General features: G+C 38.2%; 2 protein-coding genes across 2 annotated transcripts in view; one reads left to right on the forward strand and one right to left on the reverse strand.

Annotated features, from left to right (window-relative positions):
- Positions 1–4,925, reverse strand: part of LOC134800841 (heparan-alpha-glucosaminide N-acetyltransferase-like) — a 130,536-nt gene extending 125,611 nt beyond the window's left edge. Inside the window, exons 1-2 of the mRNA XM_063773398.1 lie at positions 4,538–4,925; positions 1,973–2,192 (exon numbers count right to left, since the gene is read on the reverse strand). Of these exons, the coding sequence (XP_063629468.1) occupies positions 1,973–2,192; positions 4,538–4,787 (470 nt within the window). The 5' untranslated portion in view covers positions 4,788–4,925. The remainder of the gene's footprint in view (positions 1–1,972; positions 2,193–4,537) is intronic.
- Positions 4,926–5,206: 281 nt separating this feature from the next.
- Positions 5,207–20,000, forward strand: LOC134800722 (glucose-6-phosphate isomerase). The gene is made up of 12 exons (XM_063773243.1): positions 5,207–5,436; positions 6,591–6,730; positions 7,225–7,393; positions 8,702–8,810; positions 9,831–9,995; positions 10,333–10,445; positions 13,946–14,072; positions 14,576–14,670; positions 16,064–16,222; positions 17,247–17,379; positions 17,781–17,922; positions 18,794–20,000. The coding sequence occupies exons 1-12, from the start codon at positions 5,219–5,221 to the stop codon at positions 18,982–18,984; spliced, it is 1,761 nt and encodes a 586-aa protein (XP_063629313.1). The 5' UTR covers positions 5,207–5,218; the 3' UTR covers positions 18,985–20,000.
- The last annotated feature ends 874 nt before the right edge of the window (positions 20,001–20,874 follow it).

Here is a 20,874-nt window from a genome sequence, read left to right on the forward strand (position 1 = left end):
GTAGACCATCCCAAATTTCATATAAATCGGTTCAGCGGTTATTGATTTCCCGTACAAATTTCCACGCCACTTTTCACACCTTCAAAAGATGATTTTGGTTATAAGATCTATCCTATGTCCTGTTCCGGGACGCAAACTATTCTATACCAAATTTCAACGAAATCGGTTCAGCGGTTAAGCGTCAAGAAGAGTTTCAAAAAACCGGCCAAGTGCGAGTCGGACTCGCGTATTAAGGGTTCCGTACATTAAGTCCGACTCGCGCTTGACTGCACATTTCTAATAGGTTTTCCTGTCGTCTATAGGTAAAGAACTATTTTGTGTATTCAGACGGACATACATACAGACGCACGAGTGATCCTATAAGGGTTCCGTTTTTTTCCTTTTGAGGTACGGAACCCTAAAAAGATTTATTTTTATTTTGTGGAATGGTGTCAATGTGATATCTTAAATGGATTCAGCACCCCAGATTTATACGAAAACGATACCAAACACGGCCTAGCACCTTCACTGATATAGATATATCAAGATAAAATTGAGAGCCCTAAATAAACTTTCAAGAGCGGATATCTCAAAAACTATTCAACATATCGAAAAAATTGACTGAATAAACTTGTAACGAATTAAATTAACTTTCATTTTGTATAAGTGGCCATGTCGCTGAGATGCATAGTTTCCGAGATATAATCGAAAAACGGGAAAATGGGACCTTCAAAGCCCCCTCTCTCCCCCCCGCTCAAGGGCTACGGCCGGGGACTTTTGATATGTTCACCTCCTAACTTGTCAAACCGAGTTACGGAGTCAAAAATTGTGTTCCGAGCATTTCCCTCTACAACTTTTAGAGCATTCGTTGCCTGACCTAAGTAGCTTATTGAATTTCTTTAAAAACTTTTCTGTAAAAGGTTGACGGGTGTTGGGTGTTTATATGGTTTCGGTCGATTATTATCATTTGCATTGCCCATGATGACTTACTAGAATTACGAGCACACGAGACACTAATAGTAGTTTGACAAACCTTGGTTTTCAAGAGGTATTTTATATTGACATTTGCTGTCACAAATTTGCTGTCAGATTTAGTCGCAAACCGCACGCAAAGTGCACACAAATGTGTCGACACCTTGTTACGGAAAAGTGTAGACACGGCGACGACACTTTGTTTCGAAACAATTCTAGACACATTGTGTGGACTCTGTTACGACACATCTGACATTTAGTTACCACTTTGTGATTCTGCGACTGGAATGGTTATATGGGATAGTTGTCATTGAAAGTATTTACTAAGCTTTTGTTTCACGTTTTTTTCATATTTTTTGGACCCATGTTTCAAAAGTTAGAGGGGGGGTACACATTTTTTTTCTTTTGGAGTAAATATTTTTGTAAATATTAACTTTATCAATAAATGATTGTTGGAGACCCGTATTTGTTTTGAAAGACCTATCCAACGATACCCCACACTATTGGGACAAAGCAAAAAAAAAACATTTTGTATGGGAGGCACCCTAAAAAAATAAAAGTACCCTAATAAAAGAGAGATAGAGGAAGGTAACTATTTTCGATATTGGCGGTAGGCGATCAAGTCAGCATCATAGTAAAGTATCTGCCACGCTGGAATACTTTTCCAAAATACAGTTCGCGTTCAAAAATATCAGTCTAATGAGTCTAAGTGCTCGTGTACACGGTGCCGCCTCCGCACCGCCTCCGCACCGTGTACTCGCGCCCTTTTTTTAGCATTAGAAAACAGGTAAACAATCTTGACGTGACTTTTTATTGAAAAACACTGATTTTTAAAAAGCGTTTTTCAATTTAAAGACACGTTTTCTAATGATAAACAAACTAGGTATAGAGACATATCTTTTTGTTAAGTTATTCGCGAATGGTCGATACTTTAGACGCGTAGTCTGATTCGTTACTTTTATTGCTATACAGTTTGCGGCTTTGTCGAGGCAGTAAAAAAATTAACACAAGCATGCCCTACCTAGCAAAGTATCTGGCATACAGTCTCCCAGCGATGATCCTCTTGCCGATGCCCTTGACCACATACCACAGCGTGGCCATGGACAGAAGGATCAGTACAGCGGTCAGGATGGGAAGTGAGGCGGCATCCGGCTCCGCTGTCATCCGGGGCTGGCATTGCTGCTTGGTCACCTCGGTGAGGTTGATGCTGTACTGTCCAAACTCAAGAAACTGGTAGGAACCTGGAGCAAATATATTTAGATAGTTTATTATATCAGTACCCATCCTCTCCTCTCGCGCATTAGAGGCATGTGCCCAGCAGTTGGACATATATAGGCTGAATTATTATTATCTCTTTATTCATTTCAAGTAGGTTTTTTACAATATGCATATAAAAATAAAATATAAAAACACATTAATAAAATACTGATTTAAACTTTCACGATTATTAAACATTATCGATCATTAAATACGCGATTAAGTCCCGTTGTGTAGTTTAATAACATTAAAAAAATGCCGTAAATATATATTTAATGATTTTAAAACAGGAACAACTTATGTTAATGAAGTGAATTGATGTGGATTCATAACAATATATTTTGACATCACATAATACGTCGCTCTTACTAACTCTATAGTAACAAAATGTTTAAAAAAATCCCCTAAGCTATATATGCTATAAAAATCCATGTTATGCCAAAAACGCCTTAAGTACAACATTTTGAAAAAGAGCTAATACTCTTCAAACTGCTAGATCGATTCAAATCGATCGATCGATCTATCAAACGTAGTTAAGAACCGCCGCAACGAGACTCGTTTACACGTAAAAAAATGCGTAAAAACCACATCGAAATCGGCTAAGTAGCCGATTTATTAGACTTGTTAGTAAAATAGCCTAAAAACTACGGAAACTTCAAGACATGTGGTGTACTTATTTATGTATGAATATGCATATAACCTCAAATAAACTATTCAGTTGATATGCAATGTTTACATGTTATTTATGACTCATCCTATCATGTGACTGTGACTAGACTACAATACAAAGAGCAATAAGATATCTTTAAAAGCAGGAACTTTTTCTCTAAGGTCTTTAAGGTCTGACCTACTTATATGTATCGCGCCTGCATGTTTCCGCCACGGCAGACGATGTGATGGAATTTCTTCGCAAGATGACCCATTACGAGTTGAAAGTGTTCCAGCTGCGATCGCGTCATTACGTGCACTTCAGCTCGTTTGTGGTGCGCGTGCCGCGGCCGCTGCTGGAAGCCATCGCGAGCGCGGACTTCTGACCGAAGGGTGTGATATTTCGGCGGTTCCGTGGGAATCATAGTAACCGAATATCCGGTGCATCTCTAAACATTACTATATAATAGTAAAATAACATTCAGCGGGGAAATGTAGCCAACATTATGGGCACCCTTCCGCAGGGATCGGATCTGGGGGACTATTTGTATTAGTTGTCATTTAGTTTTTATTTAATTGTAATTTATTGTATAACGTGAATTTTAGATCTATCAATGTGTTGAAATGTATTTGATTTTGTATTAAGTGGTTTATATTATATTATAATAAAACTTCTAAGCACTAAATAACATTTAAACTAAACCATTGTATGATAGTCTTTATGACTATCATACAAGGAACATACTTATTTAGTTATTTAAAATGTAGGGTACATATTAATTAGTATATGGTAGATATGTCATTAACAGGGATGCTTATATGTAAATGTATATGAGTCATGACCCAGAGGTTATAAGATAAACAAGTTCATAATTGAATTATGGCAAGCATGCTATTCCTGGTATGTAATCCAATATAGCAACAAATGTGCAAGTTTATTGGTGGCAATACACACACACACACACACACACACACACACTACACACTATACACTTCTCCTTACTTGCCAAAATATTAGTAGTAGTAGTAAAATAGTTTATTGTACAAAAATGAAAACAAAACAGGAAAAAAACATTTGTCATTAGTACAAAGGCGAAATTATCCCTTTAATGGATATCTTCCAGTTAACATTTGAACAATTGAGGGAGAATTGGAGACAGTGGACATCTGTACTGTGCAATTGGCACAAAAATATCAGAAATACATCATCTGTGAAAATTTTAACTGCTATCACGGTTCATGAGATACAGCCTGGTGACAGACAGACGGACAGTGGAGTCTTAGTAGTAGGGCTCTGGTTTTACCCTTTGGGTACAGGACCCTAAAAAAACGTAAACATGGTTGTATGTTATTTGTTAAGTTTAGGATTTGTAACAACCAATACAACCATTACTAATATGTATGTATATATCTTGTCTTGTTAGCTTTCTAGCAAATAAGATATTTAATAGTCACCAGCTGATTTACATAGATATAGATAAACCATGTATAGCCAACACAACAAAGAACAATTTACAATTTCAAATTGTAAATAAAAGTACATAAATTTAGGTGGAACTTAAATTAGTGTTGAAAGATGTTTACAAAGGCCGCATTGACCGCGTTATTGCAACAACATGCATTTCAGAACAATAGCTGGTTAGCTGCCCCCTACGTAACCTGATCTCATTACAGTACTTACCATTGCATATCTGGCCATGCCCATTCTCGATAGCGTAGCGCACGGGACTTAAGGTCTTCAATAAGTAAGATGACGAGTTTGCGAGCGGCTCAGTCGGCAGCAACATGCAGTCCTGGCATTCTTCATACTGGCTCATAAAACTTATGGGCTCCGTTGTAATGATTTCCAAACATGCTTGGTCGTAACGCAACGTAGTCCCATTGCAACTCCGTATAAAAGCTCCAACGTTCTCAAATTGACCCAGCGTCATTGCTAATTGCAATCCTGCATCGGATTCAATGTGTATTTGCACAAAACAAAGGTACTTTTCGTTGGATAGGTAGTATCGAAACAAATACGACGAACTAGCTGTCAAACAAAACTATGTCATTGAATGAAAGAACGGATTGAAAATGATTCATCAAAAGAACGGAACGAACTATTTGTTAATGTTGTTAACAACGCAGTGATGTACCAAAAACCGATATATTTTTGTCACTTTTACATAAAAATAAAACGCCACTACTAAATGCTTTAAAGCATTTAATAGAGTAAGATCTACTAGCCATTAACTTTAAAGAGATTGTTACATAATTTTCAATGCTTTTGTTTTCCTTGACATGTGCTAGTCGACGAAAACAAAATTTCTTTGCATTGAAAATAGCAGCAACGAAACGCAATTAACCTTCATACGTCATTGACATGTCAACACGACTTACGTTATCACTGATAGGACAACAGTTTAGGCCGCGCCGCTCTCTGACCGCCCGTGTACTTTCTCTTGCCACCATGGAACCGAAAATTAGCCTCAAGGATGACCCGGCGTATCAAACTCTACAAAGTTTTTACTGTCTGAACCATGATAAAATTAACATTCAACAGCTATTCCAACAGGACCCACAGCGGTTTGAAAAATTCAGGTAAATTAATGTTATTTATTTTAAAAAGTTAGGTAAGGAGTCATGCATGATTTGCCCTGAATGTCCCTGACAAATATTTGTTTTTTGATCATCCTCTTGTTTAACCTTCATACTTATGTAAAGTTGTATAACAGCAATTATTAGAACAGCTATATTCTTATACAAAATTAGATATAAGTTCCTTCAACTTCGAAGGTCATAGCTTTCAAGTCAATGACAAGCTTTTCGTACCTCAAAATTGACCTTCGTTGCCCTCAATGAAACTGAATTGTTAAAATGGCTAAACATGGTGCAATGTACTTTGTACTGACTCTATGAGGTCTATTTTATTACATGCTATTAGATATTAATATCAGTTAAAAGAGAACTGTAACTATTGAACTTAAATGCTAATAATTGGGTTTTAACTTACAAATTTATGGTTTATAAAATATAGCCAAATAAAAGTTATGTTTATTTCTACAACAATATAAATCACAGTCATGTTACATGTTATTAATAATTGTTTTTTTTTTATTGAGAGGAATGTAAATTTAATTAATAATTTAATGTCATTTATACTTTGAGGGAATATTTCAATCTTATTATATCTGTTTACATTTACATAGTTTTATTTCATTGTGTTAAAGACTAAAAAAGGACAATATTGGGTATTATGAAATTCAGGCATTTCAATATTCTGTTTTCCAATCTAGGAATTTTGGTAAATGGGTAACAAATAATGATGGTGCCATAGAACCAAAACCAAATCCTACGGTAGTTAACATAATTACTATGGTATGGGGTCCATTTGATCCCATACAAGTATGGTTAATTGATGAGTTAAGCTACATAAGTACAGCTACATAATAATCATAGATGGTAGGATCTTATAGATGTGGTATACGCGTGAGTCCACGAGGGACAAAACATATGCAATTGGACACTGTAATTGGTCGAATTTATTTGTTGCCCACCATAATCCATACTAAAGCTACGGTAGGGAATTAAAAAAAAGTGAGACTGTGACAAGGACAAACAATAATAGCGCTTTCGCTGCTACTCTTACTGAAATATACATCGACTATACCGTTTGGTCATTTCCACCCACCCCTCATGCCTGATCCAGTTATACTAGATTCATGATAATAATGAACATATATGATGATTACCAGTCTCCGCCTGCCCACACCCAATGATGGCGAGATCCTGCTCGACTATTCCAAGAACCGAGTGGACAACGCTGTCATGGCGCTCCTCCTGAACCTGGCCCGCACCCGCGGCGTGGAGAAGGCTCGAGATGCCATGTTTGCAGGTATACCATTCATCATAGACAGTACCTGGTTCCATCCTAAAGGAGCCCAGGAGTTACTGTTTATTACGACAGCCACTGCTGTTTTTGTTAACCCGTGACAAGAGTAACATAAGTTACCATTTGGCGTGTTTTAATTTTTATTTATGAGTTGATATTTCTCAAGGCACTGATTCACCAGATGTAGGTACCTACAAATTAAAGTAAAAAAAACCTAACATATTCTTACCAAAGAAATCAAAGAACCATCTTGAGTTAAAAAAAAACATAAAATGCATATCAAACAAATTAACGTAATTTAACCGCTTTGCGTCGCGCTGACGTGACCACGCGTCCGAAATGATATCAATATTCAATTGTTAATTTAAAATGTCAAGATAATTTTATGGCTAAATAAAATAATAGTGTAACTTTCCACACATCGTCACCGTAAAGACGGGCACCGCTTTCCTATGAAACCAGAGTTTAACTAAAACTAAAGAGATTGTTAATTTTAGGTGAAAAGATCAACTTCGCCGAAAACCGTGCCGTTCTGCACATCGCCCTTCGTAACCGCAAGAACAGGCCCATCCTAGTCGACGGAGCCGATGTCACGCCAGACGTCAACGCAGTCCTGGCGCATATGAAGGAGTTCTCGGGACAAGTCATCAGTGGCCAGTGGAAGGGGTAAGTTATTTCATGGTAGATGACGGAACAGCGGTTCCGTCGGCTGCATCGCACTATTAAGATTTTTCAACAGGCCAATATAAGGTGAAGTGAAGAGTTTGAATAGTTTGATGATTGTAACCTATTGCAACCTATTGTATTAGGGCAGCGGTCGGCAACAGGCGGCCCGCAGCCCCATGCGGCCCGCGAGTCTCCCTGGCTATGTTGTATGTAATATCGACAAACGACAATGTCTGATAAGGTTAACAAAGTGCGGCCCGCGTCAACTTCGTTAACTAGTAATTACTAAGTGGCCCTTCGCTGCTAAAAGGTTGCCATTATTTTTAGTAACATGGAAATCAGAGTCGACCAGACAAATCCGGCCTAATATAAAGAGTGATAGATTTGTCCGGTCGACTCTGATAAACATGTTAAAAAAAAATTGATGATTGTATTTGTACCCGACTAGGTACAGTGAAGTGCGTCAATGCGGTCTTGGCACATATGAATTGAGTCCTCTGGACAGGTTGCAGTTGGCGTGCAGTTGTTATACAAAATGCAGTCGGGTTGCAGTCCGTCTGTATCGGCCCTAAGTGCCAGAACAGACTCGACCCATTTTAGTTGACGGCACCGATGTCACTCTACACGTTAATGCAGTCTTGGCACAATACACAGTGATTTTGTTATGTCTGACGTATGTGACCATACTCTGAGCGGTGAATATGTGGGTCATACTGAACAACTTTTACTATGGAGCCAACTTCGAAAATAAAAAGAACTGCTGTCTCATACATTTCGACGAATCAAATGTCAATGATTTCTATGGAACAGTTGATTTTTTTTCGCGATTTTGGAGTTGGCTACATAGTAAATGTTGTTCCATATGACTGGTATGACCTATATATTCGCCCCTCTGAATATGGTCAGACATAATGAACTTACATGTACGAAGGATTTTTGCTGGCAGGTTGAATGGTTGACGCGACCATCAATATAGGTAGTAGATCTTTCCATGACTTCCTTACGGCCCGGCCACGGAACTGCGCGGCGGCCATAGGTTGGAGCGAGACACAGCGATCGGACCTTTCGTCTCCTATGGTTGCCGCCGCCGTTCACGCAAAGTCGTGGCCGGGCCGTTAGGGAACTTAACTACTACGAATATCAAAATCACATTGAAAAATATTGCTTATTAAGTTTTAAGTGTTATTTAGGTGGTTAGCACACTTGCAACGATTTTGATAGCACACGCAGTGCAAGTGTTATACGTCATAATTTCATAGAAATCGTTGCAGACTTATCTTGGCCTGAATCTATATTAATATATAACAGATACACTGGCAAGGCGATCACCGACGTGGTCAACATTGGTATCGGCGGCTCGGACCTCGGCCCTCTCATGGTCACCGAAGCCCTGAAGCCCTACGCCAACCATCTTAAGGTTAGTAGTTAGTTTCAAAGTAGAACCACACAAGCACTGTACTGAAGGAAAATTCCATGACAGAAATTACAAAATTTTGGGCATTTTTGGAATTATCTTTTATTTGCCAGAAATGTGGTACATAAATTAGGTGGTAACATGCATTTTAGATCGGATATCACATCTCGCCGAGAGTGTAGGCATGCAAATTTTACTTACAATATAGCATTTATCATTTTTAAGATTACCTATATATGTACATACATATATTATTTAGAATTCCAACAATTGTATTTACATTATGTCATTTTATTTATAGTCACCTGCAATAGGTAATATGTTACACAACGAAGGCCGCAAAAATGTCTGATACGATCTTATTTGTAGAGCCATAAGATCGAGTCACATATTTTTGCGGCCTTCGAAGAGTAACATATTACAAGTGACTGTACAATACAATAGTCTTTGCACACCTCACCCAGTTTATAATACATACTAAACAGAAACATAACAGGCGGTCTTATTGCTTTTTGTGATTGCTTTGTGGGTAGGTATACGAAAGTATGTTTATGGTAAAGCTAAAACATGAACCTTTTTTGTCATAAATATCTGCCCATTTGTCAGCAAATTGAAGAAACAGCAAAACTTTTTCAATTTTGAAAAGAGTTTTTTTTGAACTTTCCATTCCTAGAGCGCTTTTGTATTATTTACATACTGTTCCGGAGAAATAATAAGCTCCGGAAAGCTATTAATAATCCAAATAATATTAACAACCAGACAACTTCCCTTTTGATTTCATCTGTGATTATTATTATGAACACACCGCTCTTTGTTATAATCCATTATTGTATTACAGATGTAGTGCATAATTATTTTCCATCGTATTTTCACGGAAACGTACGAACGTCTCTTGCTATTTCAGCCCGTCTCCGTACAAAAGGTACTGAGGTTGACTGAAGTAGCATGACAAATACGAATGTTTCCGAGAAAATACGAAGGAAAACAATTACGCACTACATCTGTATCTTACATTTCCAACAGGTCCACTTCGTGTCCAACATCGATGGCACCCACCTCGCCGAGGTGCTCAAGCGCCTCAACCCTGAAACGGCGCTCTTCATCGTGGCATCCAAGACCTTCACCACGCAGGAGACCATCACCAACGCCACCTCCGCCAAGAACTGGTTCCTCGAGGCAGCCAAGGATGTAAGTATAATATCATGTCTTCAAGACAAAGTTTGGTTTTGCGAGCCACATTAGGATGTAAGTACGGTCGAAAGTATCAATTTATGACTCATTTCGTATAACATTTATTGGTTAACCAACCAAATACAAAACCGCCTGGATCAATCACTGAACGGCCTGGCTTTAACCTACATTATTTGATCATGTAATGTTTTCATCTACCCTCAACTGGCTTAAGCAGCCATTTGAGGGTAGATTTTGTTTACTTTTATTTAAATACCTAAAGATACAGAGTATAGGCCAGACCGCTCGTCGAATTTGGGTACGGAACCCTAATTTATACATAATTTGTCCACAGCCGTCAGCGGTGGCCAAGCACTTCGTGGCGCTGTCAACCAACGGCGAGAAAGTGACCGCTTTCGGCATCGACCCTAAGAACATGTTCGGATTCTGGGACTGGGTCGGCGGCAGGTAATAAAAGACCGGACAAGTGCGAGTCGGACTCGCCCACCGAGGGCTCCGTACTTTTAGCGGGCCGTAATTTCAGGTTTTAGGTTAGGTTTCGTTCATGTCGTCTCGGATATGGGTGAATATGGTATCGATGCATTCAGTGTAATGCCCTTAACACAAATATATGAGATGACAAGCGCGAAAGTGGTGGGGGTAGTTGCTGTGGCGTCATAAAGTCTGCAGTACAAATTTTTTTTTAGTTTCTTTTAAACATACCATGTGGGGTACCAAATGAAAGGGCTTTGTGAGTTGATCACAAATATATAACATACTGTAACATTTTCAATGCTTGGTCTAACAAATTATTAGAATACGATCAAAAATTTCACAATCCACTGTTGATTTCAAGTGCTCTAAATTGAAAATGGCTGAGTGGATTAGTCTAAAATACATACCAAATGACTGTGAATATTCTCTATATAACGTTAAAAAATAATTAACCAGATATATCAAAAAATAAGAAAAGTACATCAAGTTGAAAAAGTATAATTATCTGTTACATTAAACTGCAACTATTATTAAAACAAACAAAAAACCCGACTGTTTACATATATTTTTGAAATGGTCTTTGCACTAGCTTTCATTTGGTACCCATATTGCTATAGTAAGAAAAAAAACAATACCCCCCCCCCCCCCCTCCATTTTTTTATTTAGACGGCGCCATTTTTGACATATGAGGTGTGGTTGAATTCGTCAGAATTGTGGTAGTGACATAGGCTACATATATTTTGAGAATGGCGCCCGCTAATATAAAAATGGAGGGGGGGGATTGTTTTTTTTCCTTACTACTATAGCAATATGGGTACCAAATGAAAGCTAGTAAAAATACCATTTCAAAAATATATGTCAAACTGTCGGGTCTTTTGTTTGTTTTAATAATAGTTGCAGTTTAATGTAACAGAAAATTATATTTTTTTCAACTTGATGTACTTTTCTTATTTTTTGATATATCTGGTTAATTATTTTTTAACATTATATAGAAGATATTCACAGGGTTGGGCAGTATTTCAATTACATGTATTTGAAATACATTTTAGTATTTTGTATTTGTATTTCAAATACTACCTGGAAAAGTATTTTGTATTTGGTATTTCAAATACTGCACTCACATGTATTTTGTATTTCAAATACTTTAAGCTTCAAAATACATTTCTACAAAATACATTTTTTTATTAAATTCTTTGATCCTAAAATGGAACGTTTTTTTAAATATACCTAATGTACGACTTGTACGAGGTGCAAATATGTAGGTACAATGCGCGAGCTATTCTGCGCCGAACTTTTCGTCAACAGCCAGGCGATATGGTCATTGCAGTAGTTTCCGTCCATGCTCTAGTTTTCGACCAGTTGACAGATTAGCAAATAATATATTTCATTTTTAATTCACTATTTGCCAAATATAATTTTTATATGTAGACAGATATATTGTTTAGCTAAGGATTGAAATCAGTCCAAATTTGTGCAGCAATGTAGGTTTATACCTATTCAAATTTCGTCAAGTGGAAGAAAACTAGAGCTGGACGAAAACAAGCACAATGACCCTATAAGTTTTTAGGAAAGGATAATCGTTAAAAACCGGCCAAGTGCGAGTCGGACTCGCGCACGAAGGGTTCCGTACCATAATGCAAAAAACGGCAAAAAAAGACGGTCGTTGCTTAACTTCGGTCAAAAATCACGTTTGTTGTATGGGAGCCCCACTTAAATCTTTATTTTATTCTGTTTTTAGTATTTGTTGTTATAGCGGCAACAGAAATACATCATCTGTGAAAATTTCAACTGTCTAGCTATCACGGTTCGTGAGATACAGCCCGGTGACAGACGGACGGACGGACGGACAGCGGGGTCTTAGTAATAGGGTCCCGTTTTACCCTTTGGGTACGGAACCCTAAAAAAACCGGGCAAGTGCGAGTCGGACTCGCGCACGAAGGGTTCCGTCAAAAAACGGCAAAAAAAAACGGTCACCCATGCATCCAAGTACTGACCCCGCCCGACGTTGCTTAATTTCGGTCAAAAATCACGTTTGTTGTATGGGAGCCCCACTTAAATCTTTATTTTATTCTATTTTTAATATTTGTTGTTATAGCGGCAATAGAAATACATCATCTGTGAAAATTTCAACTGTCTAACTATCACGGTTTTTGAGATACAGCCTGGTGACAGACGGACGGACGGACGGACGGACGGACGGACGGACAGCGGAGTCTTAGTAATAGGGTCCCGTTTTACCCTTTGGGTACGGAACCCTAAAAACTAAATGATTAAACAAAAAAAAATTAAAAGTATTTTGTATTTGAAATACATTATTTTAAACACTGTAATTTGTATTTTGTATTTCAAATACCAGTCACCAAAGTAGTTTGTATTTGGTATTTCAAATACTTTTAAAAATGTATTTTGTAATTTGTATTTGAAATACGTGGAAGCCAGTATTTTGCCCAACCCTGGATATTCGCAGTCACTTGGTACGCATTTTGGACGAATCCATTCAGCCATTTTCAATTTAGAGCAGTTAGAAGTCAACTGTGGATTGTGAATTTTTTGAACGTTTTCTAATAATTAGTTAAACCAAGTATTGTTAATATTATAGTATGTTATATATTTGTAATCTACTCACAAAGCCCTTTCATTGGGTATCCCACATGGTATGTTTAAAAGAAAATAAAATAAAAGTTTGTACTGCCGACTTTATGACGTCACAGCAACTACCCCCACCACTTTCGCGCTTGTCATCTCATATATTTGTATTCAGGGCATTACACTGAATGCGTCGATACCATATTCATCCATATCCAAGACGACATGAGCGAAAATCGATTTCTAGAAGACTTTTCTTTCGTTGGACGGGCCACTATTTTTAGAATTTGTTGTTATAGCGGTAACAAATATATATTCATCTGTGAAAATTTGAACTGTCTAGCTATCACGGTTCATGAGATACAGCCTGGTGACAGACAGACAGACGGACAGTGGAGTCTTAGTAATAGGGTCCCGTTTTTACCCTTTGGTTACGGAACCCTAAAAAATAGACTATAATTTTCAAAACTCAAATTTGATACATGAACAAATTACTAAAAAATCTGATAAGATAGTAATTATTATATATTTTATTAGCGAGTCACAGATCTCGTATATCTACACCAATTTGTAAAAAATACTCTATAATTTTAATGTGAGGAAACCGCACTAATCCCAATAAGGCTTAGTTTCCCCTCTGGGTTGGAAGGTCAGATGGCAGTCGCTTTCGTAAAAACTACGCCAATTCTTGGGATTAGTTGTCAAGCGGACCCCAGGCTCCCATGAGCCGTGGCAAAGGAAGGATAATGCGAGGAAGATGATGACGATGATCTTTCCACACCAATTTGTAGAATTTGTAGTCATTTATTAACTCACATTTATAGACGGGTCTAACGCGAAATTTATTCAATTACCTTTATTTGTAGTAATTTTGATGAATTATTCAGGTACTCACTGTGGTCGGCGATCGGTCTATCCATCTCCCTCTACGTGGGCTACGACAACTTCGAGAAGCTTCTAGACGGAGCCAGCTACATGGACGACCATTTCTGTACCGCGCCTTTGGATAAGAATGTAAGTTATTTTTCCCATTTTTTATTCATTTACTTTAGGCCTTTTTAGCCAAGATTTTTTAGCAATACACATATTACCTACACGTTTACAGTATACTGACAGTTTTTATTAATCGTGTAAAGATTCAATTTAAAAACCGGCCAAGTGCGAGTCCGACTCGCGCACGAAGGGTTCCGTACCATTACGAAAAAAGACGGCAAGAAAAATCACGTTTGTTGTATGGGAGCCCCACTTAAATATTTATTTTATTTTGTTTTTAGTATTTGTTGTTATAGCGGCAACAGAAATACATCATTTGTGAAAATTTCAACTGTCTCGCTATCACGGTTCATGAGTTACAGCCTGGTGACAGACAGACGGACAGACAGAAGGACAGACGGACAGCGAAGTTTTAGTAATAGGGTCCCATTTTTACCCTTTGGGTACGGAACCCTAAAAACTGCGATTTTACGTTAGCCGCTCTTAGAAAGAGTAGAAATTATGATTTCTGTTATTGTGTACAGGCACCCGTTATCCTAGCGCTGCTGGGTGTATGGTACAGCAACTTCCACGGCGCGGAGACCCACGCCCTGCTGCCCTACGACCAGTATTTACACAGGTAACTACTATTTAACTAGTATTAAGGTTAATATCTGGGAGACCGAGCTTTGCTCGGAAAACATATTAAAACTAAAAAATACGCGTTTTCCCAGAGATAAGACATAGCTAGACCGATGTATCGCCTCCGAAAACCCCCATATAGCAAATTTCATCGAAATCGTTAGAGCCGTTTCCGAGATCCCCGAAATGTATATATGTTACTGTAAAAGCCCGAAGTACGGCAAAACCTAGGATTTACCGGTAAAACCTAGGTTTTACCGATGCCGATCGGTAAAAGCCCGAAATGTTAAATCTTACTAGTTTACTTCGGGCTTTTACCAACACCGATATGGTAAATCCTAGGTCTTACCACGGCGGCCGGTAAAGTTTGAATCATGCACTGATTCTCAACCCCTCCCGCTCAAACCCCCGTACACCGCACCGCATGCGCCGTTAGGTGGGTTAGGTTAGGTTTGAACTGCGATCCTCACAGAACCGAACAAAAGTGGGTTAGGTTAGAACTGCGAGCCTTACAGAAACGAAATGCTACTAGAAAAATGGGTTGTTTTACCTCCTTTTGTACATAGTGCACCATCTACCATAATCTTTCACCGGGCCCCATAGAAGTCGGTTTTTTTTTCTTTAAAATTATCATCTAATAATCTCAAGAATCAGTGCATGATTCAAACTTTACCGGTCGCCGTGGTAAGACCTAGGATTTACCAAATCAGTGTTGGTAAAAGCCCGAAGTAAACTAGTAAGATTTAACATTTCGGGCTCTTACCGATCGGCATCGGTAAAACCTAGGTTTTGCCGTACTTCGGGCTTTTACAGTAACATATACAAACAGGAATTGCTCGTTTAAAAGTATAAGATACGTAGATTTAGGTTTTAATTTGACTTTTGATCCCGAAGTTGATACAAAACAACTACATACATAACTCAGAGAGAATACAGTAAATGTGTACAAAGGCGAACCTATCCCTTTAAGGGATCTCTTCCAACAGTAGCAGCAGGTAGGGTCAAGGCGGATTATACAGTGGCTCAATCACCCAAATATCGCCTCTCTCGTGTTGAAATTAGGTTGAGTGAGCCATTGTACCCAACTTTTTTCTACCGAGCCACTGTTCCCTCCTTGACCCTATTCATTAGTGAAACAGATGATCACAATTTTGGTGCAGATTCAATTTTGGTTGTAATGAAATCAGAACAGACAGATTTTGTTTTTTGTCACTATGCTATTTCATTAATAAGATCATTCGTTGTATAACATGGCTGACGCGTGTAAAATTATTAACGAGAATCAATATGTAGAGATCCGAGTTTTATTATTCGAATTTACAATGTACCTAATATCGCCCGTGATTCACATTATGTTCATAATAAATAAATAAAAACTAATTTCCCATTAGATTCGCTGCCTACTTCCAACAAGGTGACATGGAGAGTAACGGCAAATACGTAACACGGAGCGGGCAACAAGTCAACTACTCCACCGGCCCCATCGTGTGGGGAGAACCGGGGACAAATGGACAGCACGCGTTCTACCAGCTCATACACCAGGGGACTAGGTAAGATACGAAAATGGGCCTGATATAGAACCCTGAGACACTCCTGTAAGATATACGAATGGACCCAATATAGAACCCTGAGGCACTCCTCTAGGTAAGATATAAGAATGGACCCAAAATAGAACCCTGAAGCACTCCTCTAGGTAAGATATAAGAATGGACCGAATATAGAACCTTGAGGCACTCCTCTAGGTAAGATATAAGAATGGACCGAATATAGAACCCTGAGGCACTCCTCTAGGTAAGATATAAGAATGGACCCAAAATAGAACCCTGAAGCACTCCTCTAGGTAAGATATAAGAATGGACCCAATATAGAACCCTGAGGCACTCCTCTAGGTAAGATATAAGAATGGACCGAATATAGAACCCTGAGGCACTCCTCTAGGTAAGATATAAGAATGGACCCAATACAGAACCCTGAGGCACTCCCCTAGGTAAGATATAAGAATGGACCGAATATAGAACCCTGAGGCACTCCTCTAGGTAAGATATAAGAATGGACCCAAAATAGAACCCTGAAGCACTCCTCTAGGTAAGATATAAGAATGGACCCAATATAGAACCCTGAGGCACTCCTCTAGGTAAGATATAAGAATGGACCAAATATAGAACCCTGAGGCACTCCTCTAGGTAAGATATAAGAATGGACCCAATATAGAACCCCGAGGCACTCCTAATTTTACTACAAGTTAACTACACCGGCCTCATCGTGTGGTTCGAGCCACGGACCGAAATTTCGTTATCTAAACTCTCTATCACTCTTGCATATTAGAACGATAAAGAGACAGATAACTAAATTTCGATTTTCGCGTTTCCCGGTAGGCCCTTATTAACAAACCGCCTTGATGCATCAATGTCATATTTTATTGTCTGTGAAAACTTGTCAAAAAACAGTTTAAAGCACAGTATGTATACTCTATGGTTTACTAGCTAGCTTAGTGCTGCACTCTGGCGGCGAAAACTTGCCGCAATACCCCTTATTATGAATAACAAAATATATAAACATTGGATATTTGATCAGATTGATCCCCTGCGACTTCATCGCCCCAGCGCAGACCCACAACCCGATCGCCGGCGGGCAGCACCACAAGATCTTGCTGGCAAACTTCTTGGCCCAAACCGAGGCGCTCATGAAGGGCAAGACAGCGGAAGAGGTACCTACCATCAAACTTTATATTAATAAACTAGCGACCCACCCGCCTGTTAGTGTGAAGCAGGCGCCCTGTATAGAATGTCGGGCTTCGCTCTACCTGTTAGTGTGAAGGGCGCCTGGCGCCCTGTATGTTGGAGCGCGCTGAATGTTGTTAACACGAATCTGAAGTTGAAATTGAACGGAACGATCGTCATTTTGATTTTCTTTATTTTCAACCCGATTTTAATGAAAATCGATATCTGAGTATCCGAGAAGCCCCTTAACACGAATCTGAAGTCAAAATTGAAGGGAACGGTCGCAATCTTGAATTTCTTTATTTCCGACCCGATCTTGACAAAAATCGATGTCTGAGGATCCGAGAGGCCCCTTGACACGAATCTGAAATAATTATATTGTTCACAGGCTAAGGCAGAGTTAGAGAAGTCCGGCATGGCACCAGAGGCAGTAGCCAAGATTCTCCCCCACAAGGTGTTCAAGGGCAACCGCCCCACCAACTCCATCGTCGTGAAGAAGGTCACGCCCTTCGTTCTCGGAGCTCTTATTGGTGAGTCTAATATTAAAGTGCTGTAGTGTAGGGCGCAGTACTACAGAATAAATAATAGTACTGCCGTACAGAAAGGAAACTTTTGAAACTTGACTTTTTTTCTCAGTTATTCCCACAGTGGTAAATGCTGTGAAAAAGATTCTCAGTAAAATCTCTTGTTGGTAAAGTCAGTAAAGTCCAGTAAATTCTCAGTAAAAGGTTGACACAACTGGGGCCTATTTCTCGTACGTTAGAAGTCTTGTAATACAAGTGTGTATCTATGGTAACGCTTGTATTTCAATATTTTTTATAAGTTTCCGTTTCACGTAAATGTATAATTGTTACAAGAGCGGGGATAAAAGAGTTTTCTCAAGTGTTGTTGTTTCACAAGTTGACAAACACTAGTAGATATTATATACTAAAAAAAAAAAAAAAAAAAATAGCCACAACCGAATACAGAACCTCCTCCTTCTATGAAATTGAAGTCGGTTAAAAATAGTAATTTCGTTTCTCAAAAGCTGTACTTTATACTTGTAGCTTGTGACTTATCACGAAATAATGAGGAGTCTCTATAAACTGCTAATATGCGTTTTTGGTAAAAATCGATTAATAAATAAATGAAGATATTGCATTTTTAAGATCGTCCCTTTGCGTGCACGACCATAGATAAGATAATAATTTGAATTTTGACAACCCTAAATAGCCGAAAGGGATAGTGCCATAAATTAGAAAGGGACAGCATGATTCGACCCTGAATCGCTGTCAAACTTCGGTTTTGTAAGAAGTGTACTTTCTATTACTTATTCTGTGTCTCAGTTAAGAAGTTAACCCTTCAAAACGCGCGCAATATAGACTCCCACAGACCCACGTTAATTTTCTCTTCACCTTCCAGCCATGTACGAACACAAGATCTTCACCCAAGGCGTGATCTGGGACATCAACTCCTTCGACCAGTGGGGCGTGGAGCTTGGCAAGCAACTGGCCAAGGCCATCGAGCCAGAACTGGCCGACTCCAAGCCTGTGACGTCACATGACGCCTCCACCAACGGACTTATCAACTTCTTGAAGCAGAACTTCGCTTAGAAGTATTTACATCGAAACTTACTATGTCTATCTACATCAGACAGAAAAAACCTTGACATTTGAAAAGTCCCGTCTCTCGCAGGTATAACAATCGGAATGCTATTCTTTTAAAGCTCAAGGTCGTGTTTTGGCTGGCAATTTTAGACTCCTGAGACTTAGCGGTTAATATCAGCTTCAGCGCTCCTTAACCTTTTGAACGCCAAGAACACCTAAAGACGCCTTAGCTAGTCGTGCCTACAGCGCCATGGACAACTTTAAGTGTTATGGCGTACGCTGTCAAAGTAACCTCAACTTTCACACTTTCAAGTAAGGTTTACATTAGCTCGCTTGCGCCCGGGACCTTGGCGTGTGAGAGACGTTTTTGTTTATGACTTAAAGCTTTCAAAGGGTCAATAAAATGTCTATAACATGATTTATAGACAGTAATTAAGGAAAGGAAAATATTAGAAAAAAATAATCACGGCACACGAGAGGTTAAAATACTCTAGCTAAATGTAATAGAGCTATTTATCTATTGTCTCAAATAGATACACTTCTGGCTGGTCTTGTTTCACGAAAATTTGTAACATAAAAATTACTGGAAGTCCCTTTCTCAAAGAAAAACTATTCTGCTAGTGCTGTGTTAGAAGTTTTGTGAAACAAGTCCCTGGTGTTACTTACTATGGAATAAATATGTACTTATAGCTTGTTATGGTACAAACAGCAATTATATTTTTATTATCTATGCATTCTCGTTGAGTAGGTGTTGCATTCAATATTTTGCACTTACTGCCATTTTGCTTTTCCAAAAAAATATTTATTTTTGTTTATAAGCTTTATTTATTTTTGTGAATGTCTTTACTACATATATTTTTGTTTCTTTTATCGCTTCAATGAAGTATTACGTAGTAGCTCTTATCTTAAGTATAACTGTGTGTATGTCACTATATCAGATCTAAAATATATTTTAATGTTGCTTAGTTTGATGTATGTATGTTGATGTTTATATAAAAATAAATCACTGTTTTAAAATCTTTTATTTGCTTTTATTATCCAACTAAAAGTGTTATCTAAAACTTTGTAATTTTATTGATATTCTGGTTCAAAAGTACCTTAATTAAGTAAACATATAAAAAAGTGAGTTAATTATTTATGGTTTATCATTAAAGATACAAATTAAATGCAAGAGGTAACAGTACCAGACTGATTATATAACTAAACAATATGAAAGAATTATTTGACGGAGGCCAAAAACCAACATGCAATAGTAGATTGTACAACTAGGGCTTAAAGTGACCCATTTTTTACCTGAGGCAATTTTATGGTCTGAGCGAAGCGAAGACCAAAATAGTAGACGAGGGTAAAAATGGACATTTATGCCCTTGTTGTACACTCTGCTTTTCACTTCGATTGCGAGAAAAATAAAATTATATTTTTCACTGCAATTTACACCACGAAATTGTCGTAAAGCGAAAGAACATAATACATAACCAATTCCCGCCAACTAACTTTTTAATTTTCAACATGTGATCAGAGTTTCAGACGCTTGGTTTTCTGCCAAGTCAAACATTTCGGAGCATTTTTGAACGATAATAGACTCCTATTTTATGTGATTTAATAAATTTAATGACAGAAAATACGGATTTCTAATAAATTGTAGCAAAAAAAAAAATATAACAAGTTTTGTCATCTACACAATTTTATTGCTCAATAAAATTGTGCAATATGTTTTAACTGTTTGGCTGTTGAGACCGATTACCTTAGTCTTAGAAGAAAATTTTACTTTTATGCTCTAGACTTCTAGAGCATAAAATACGATTTTATGTCGTCTACGCACGACATAAAGGTGCACTTTTTGAGCATGAGAAGTGAAAAACAAATTAACTACAAAAAACATTTTATCAAATTCAA

The sequence above is a fragment of the Cydia splendana genome, chromosome 20, assembly GCF_910591565.1.
Source record: "Cydia splendana chromosome 20, ilCydSple1.2, whole genome shotgun sequence".
NCBI classification, from domain to species: Eukaryota; Metazoa; Arthropoda; class Insecta; order Lepidoptera; family Tortricidae; genus Cydia; species Cydia splendana.

Excerpts from the sequence above, each read along its gene's own strand:
- LOC134800722 (XM_063773243.1), top strand. The coding sequence starts at position 5,219 with ATGTCAACACGACTTACGTTATCACTGATAGGACAACAGTTTAGGCCG. Across the intron at positions 7,394-8,701 it reads ATCAGTGGCCAGTGGAAGGG|ATACACTGGCAAGGCGATCA; the intron begins GTAAGTTATTTC and ends AATATATAACAG. Across the intron at positions 17,923-18,793 it reads CGTTCTCGGAGCTCTTATTG|CCATGTACGAACACAAGATC; the intron begins GTGAGTCTAATA and ends TTCACCTTCCAG.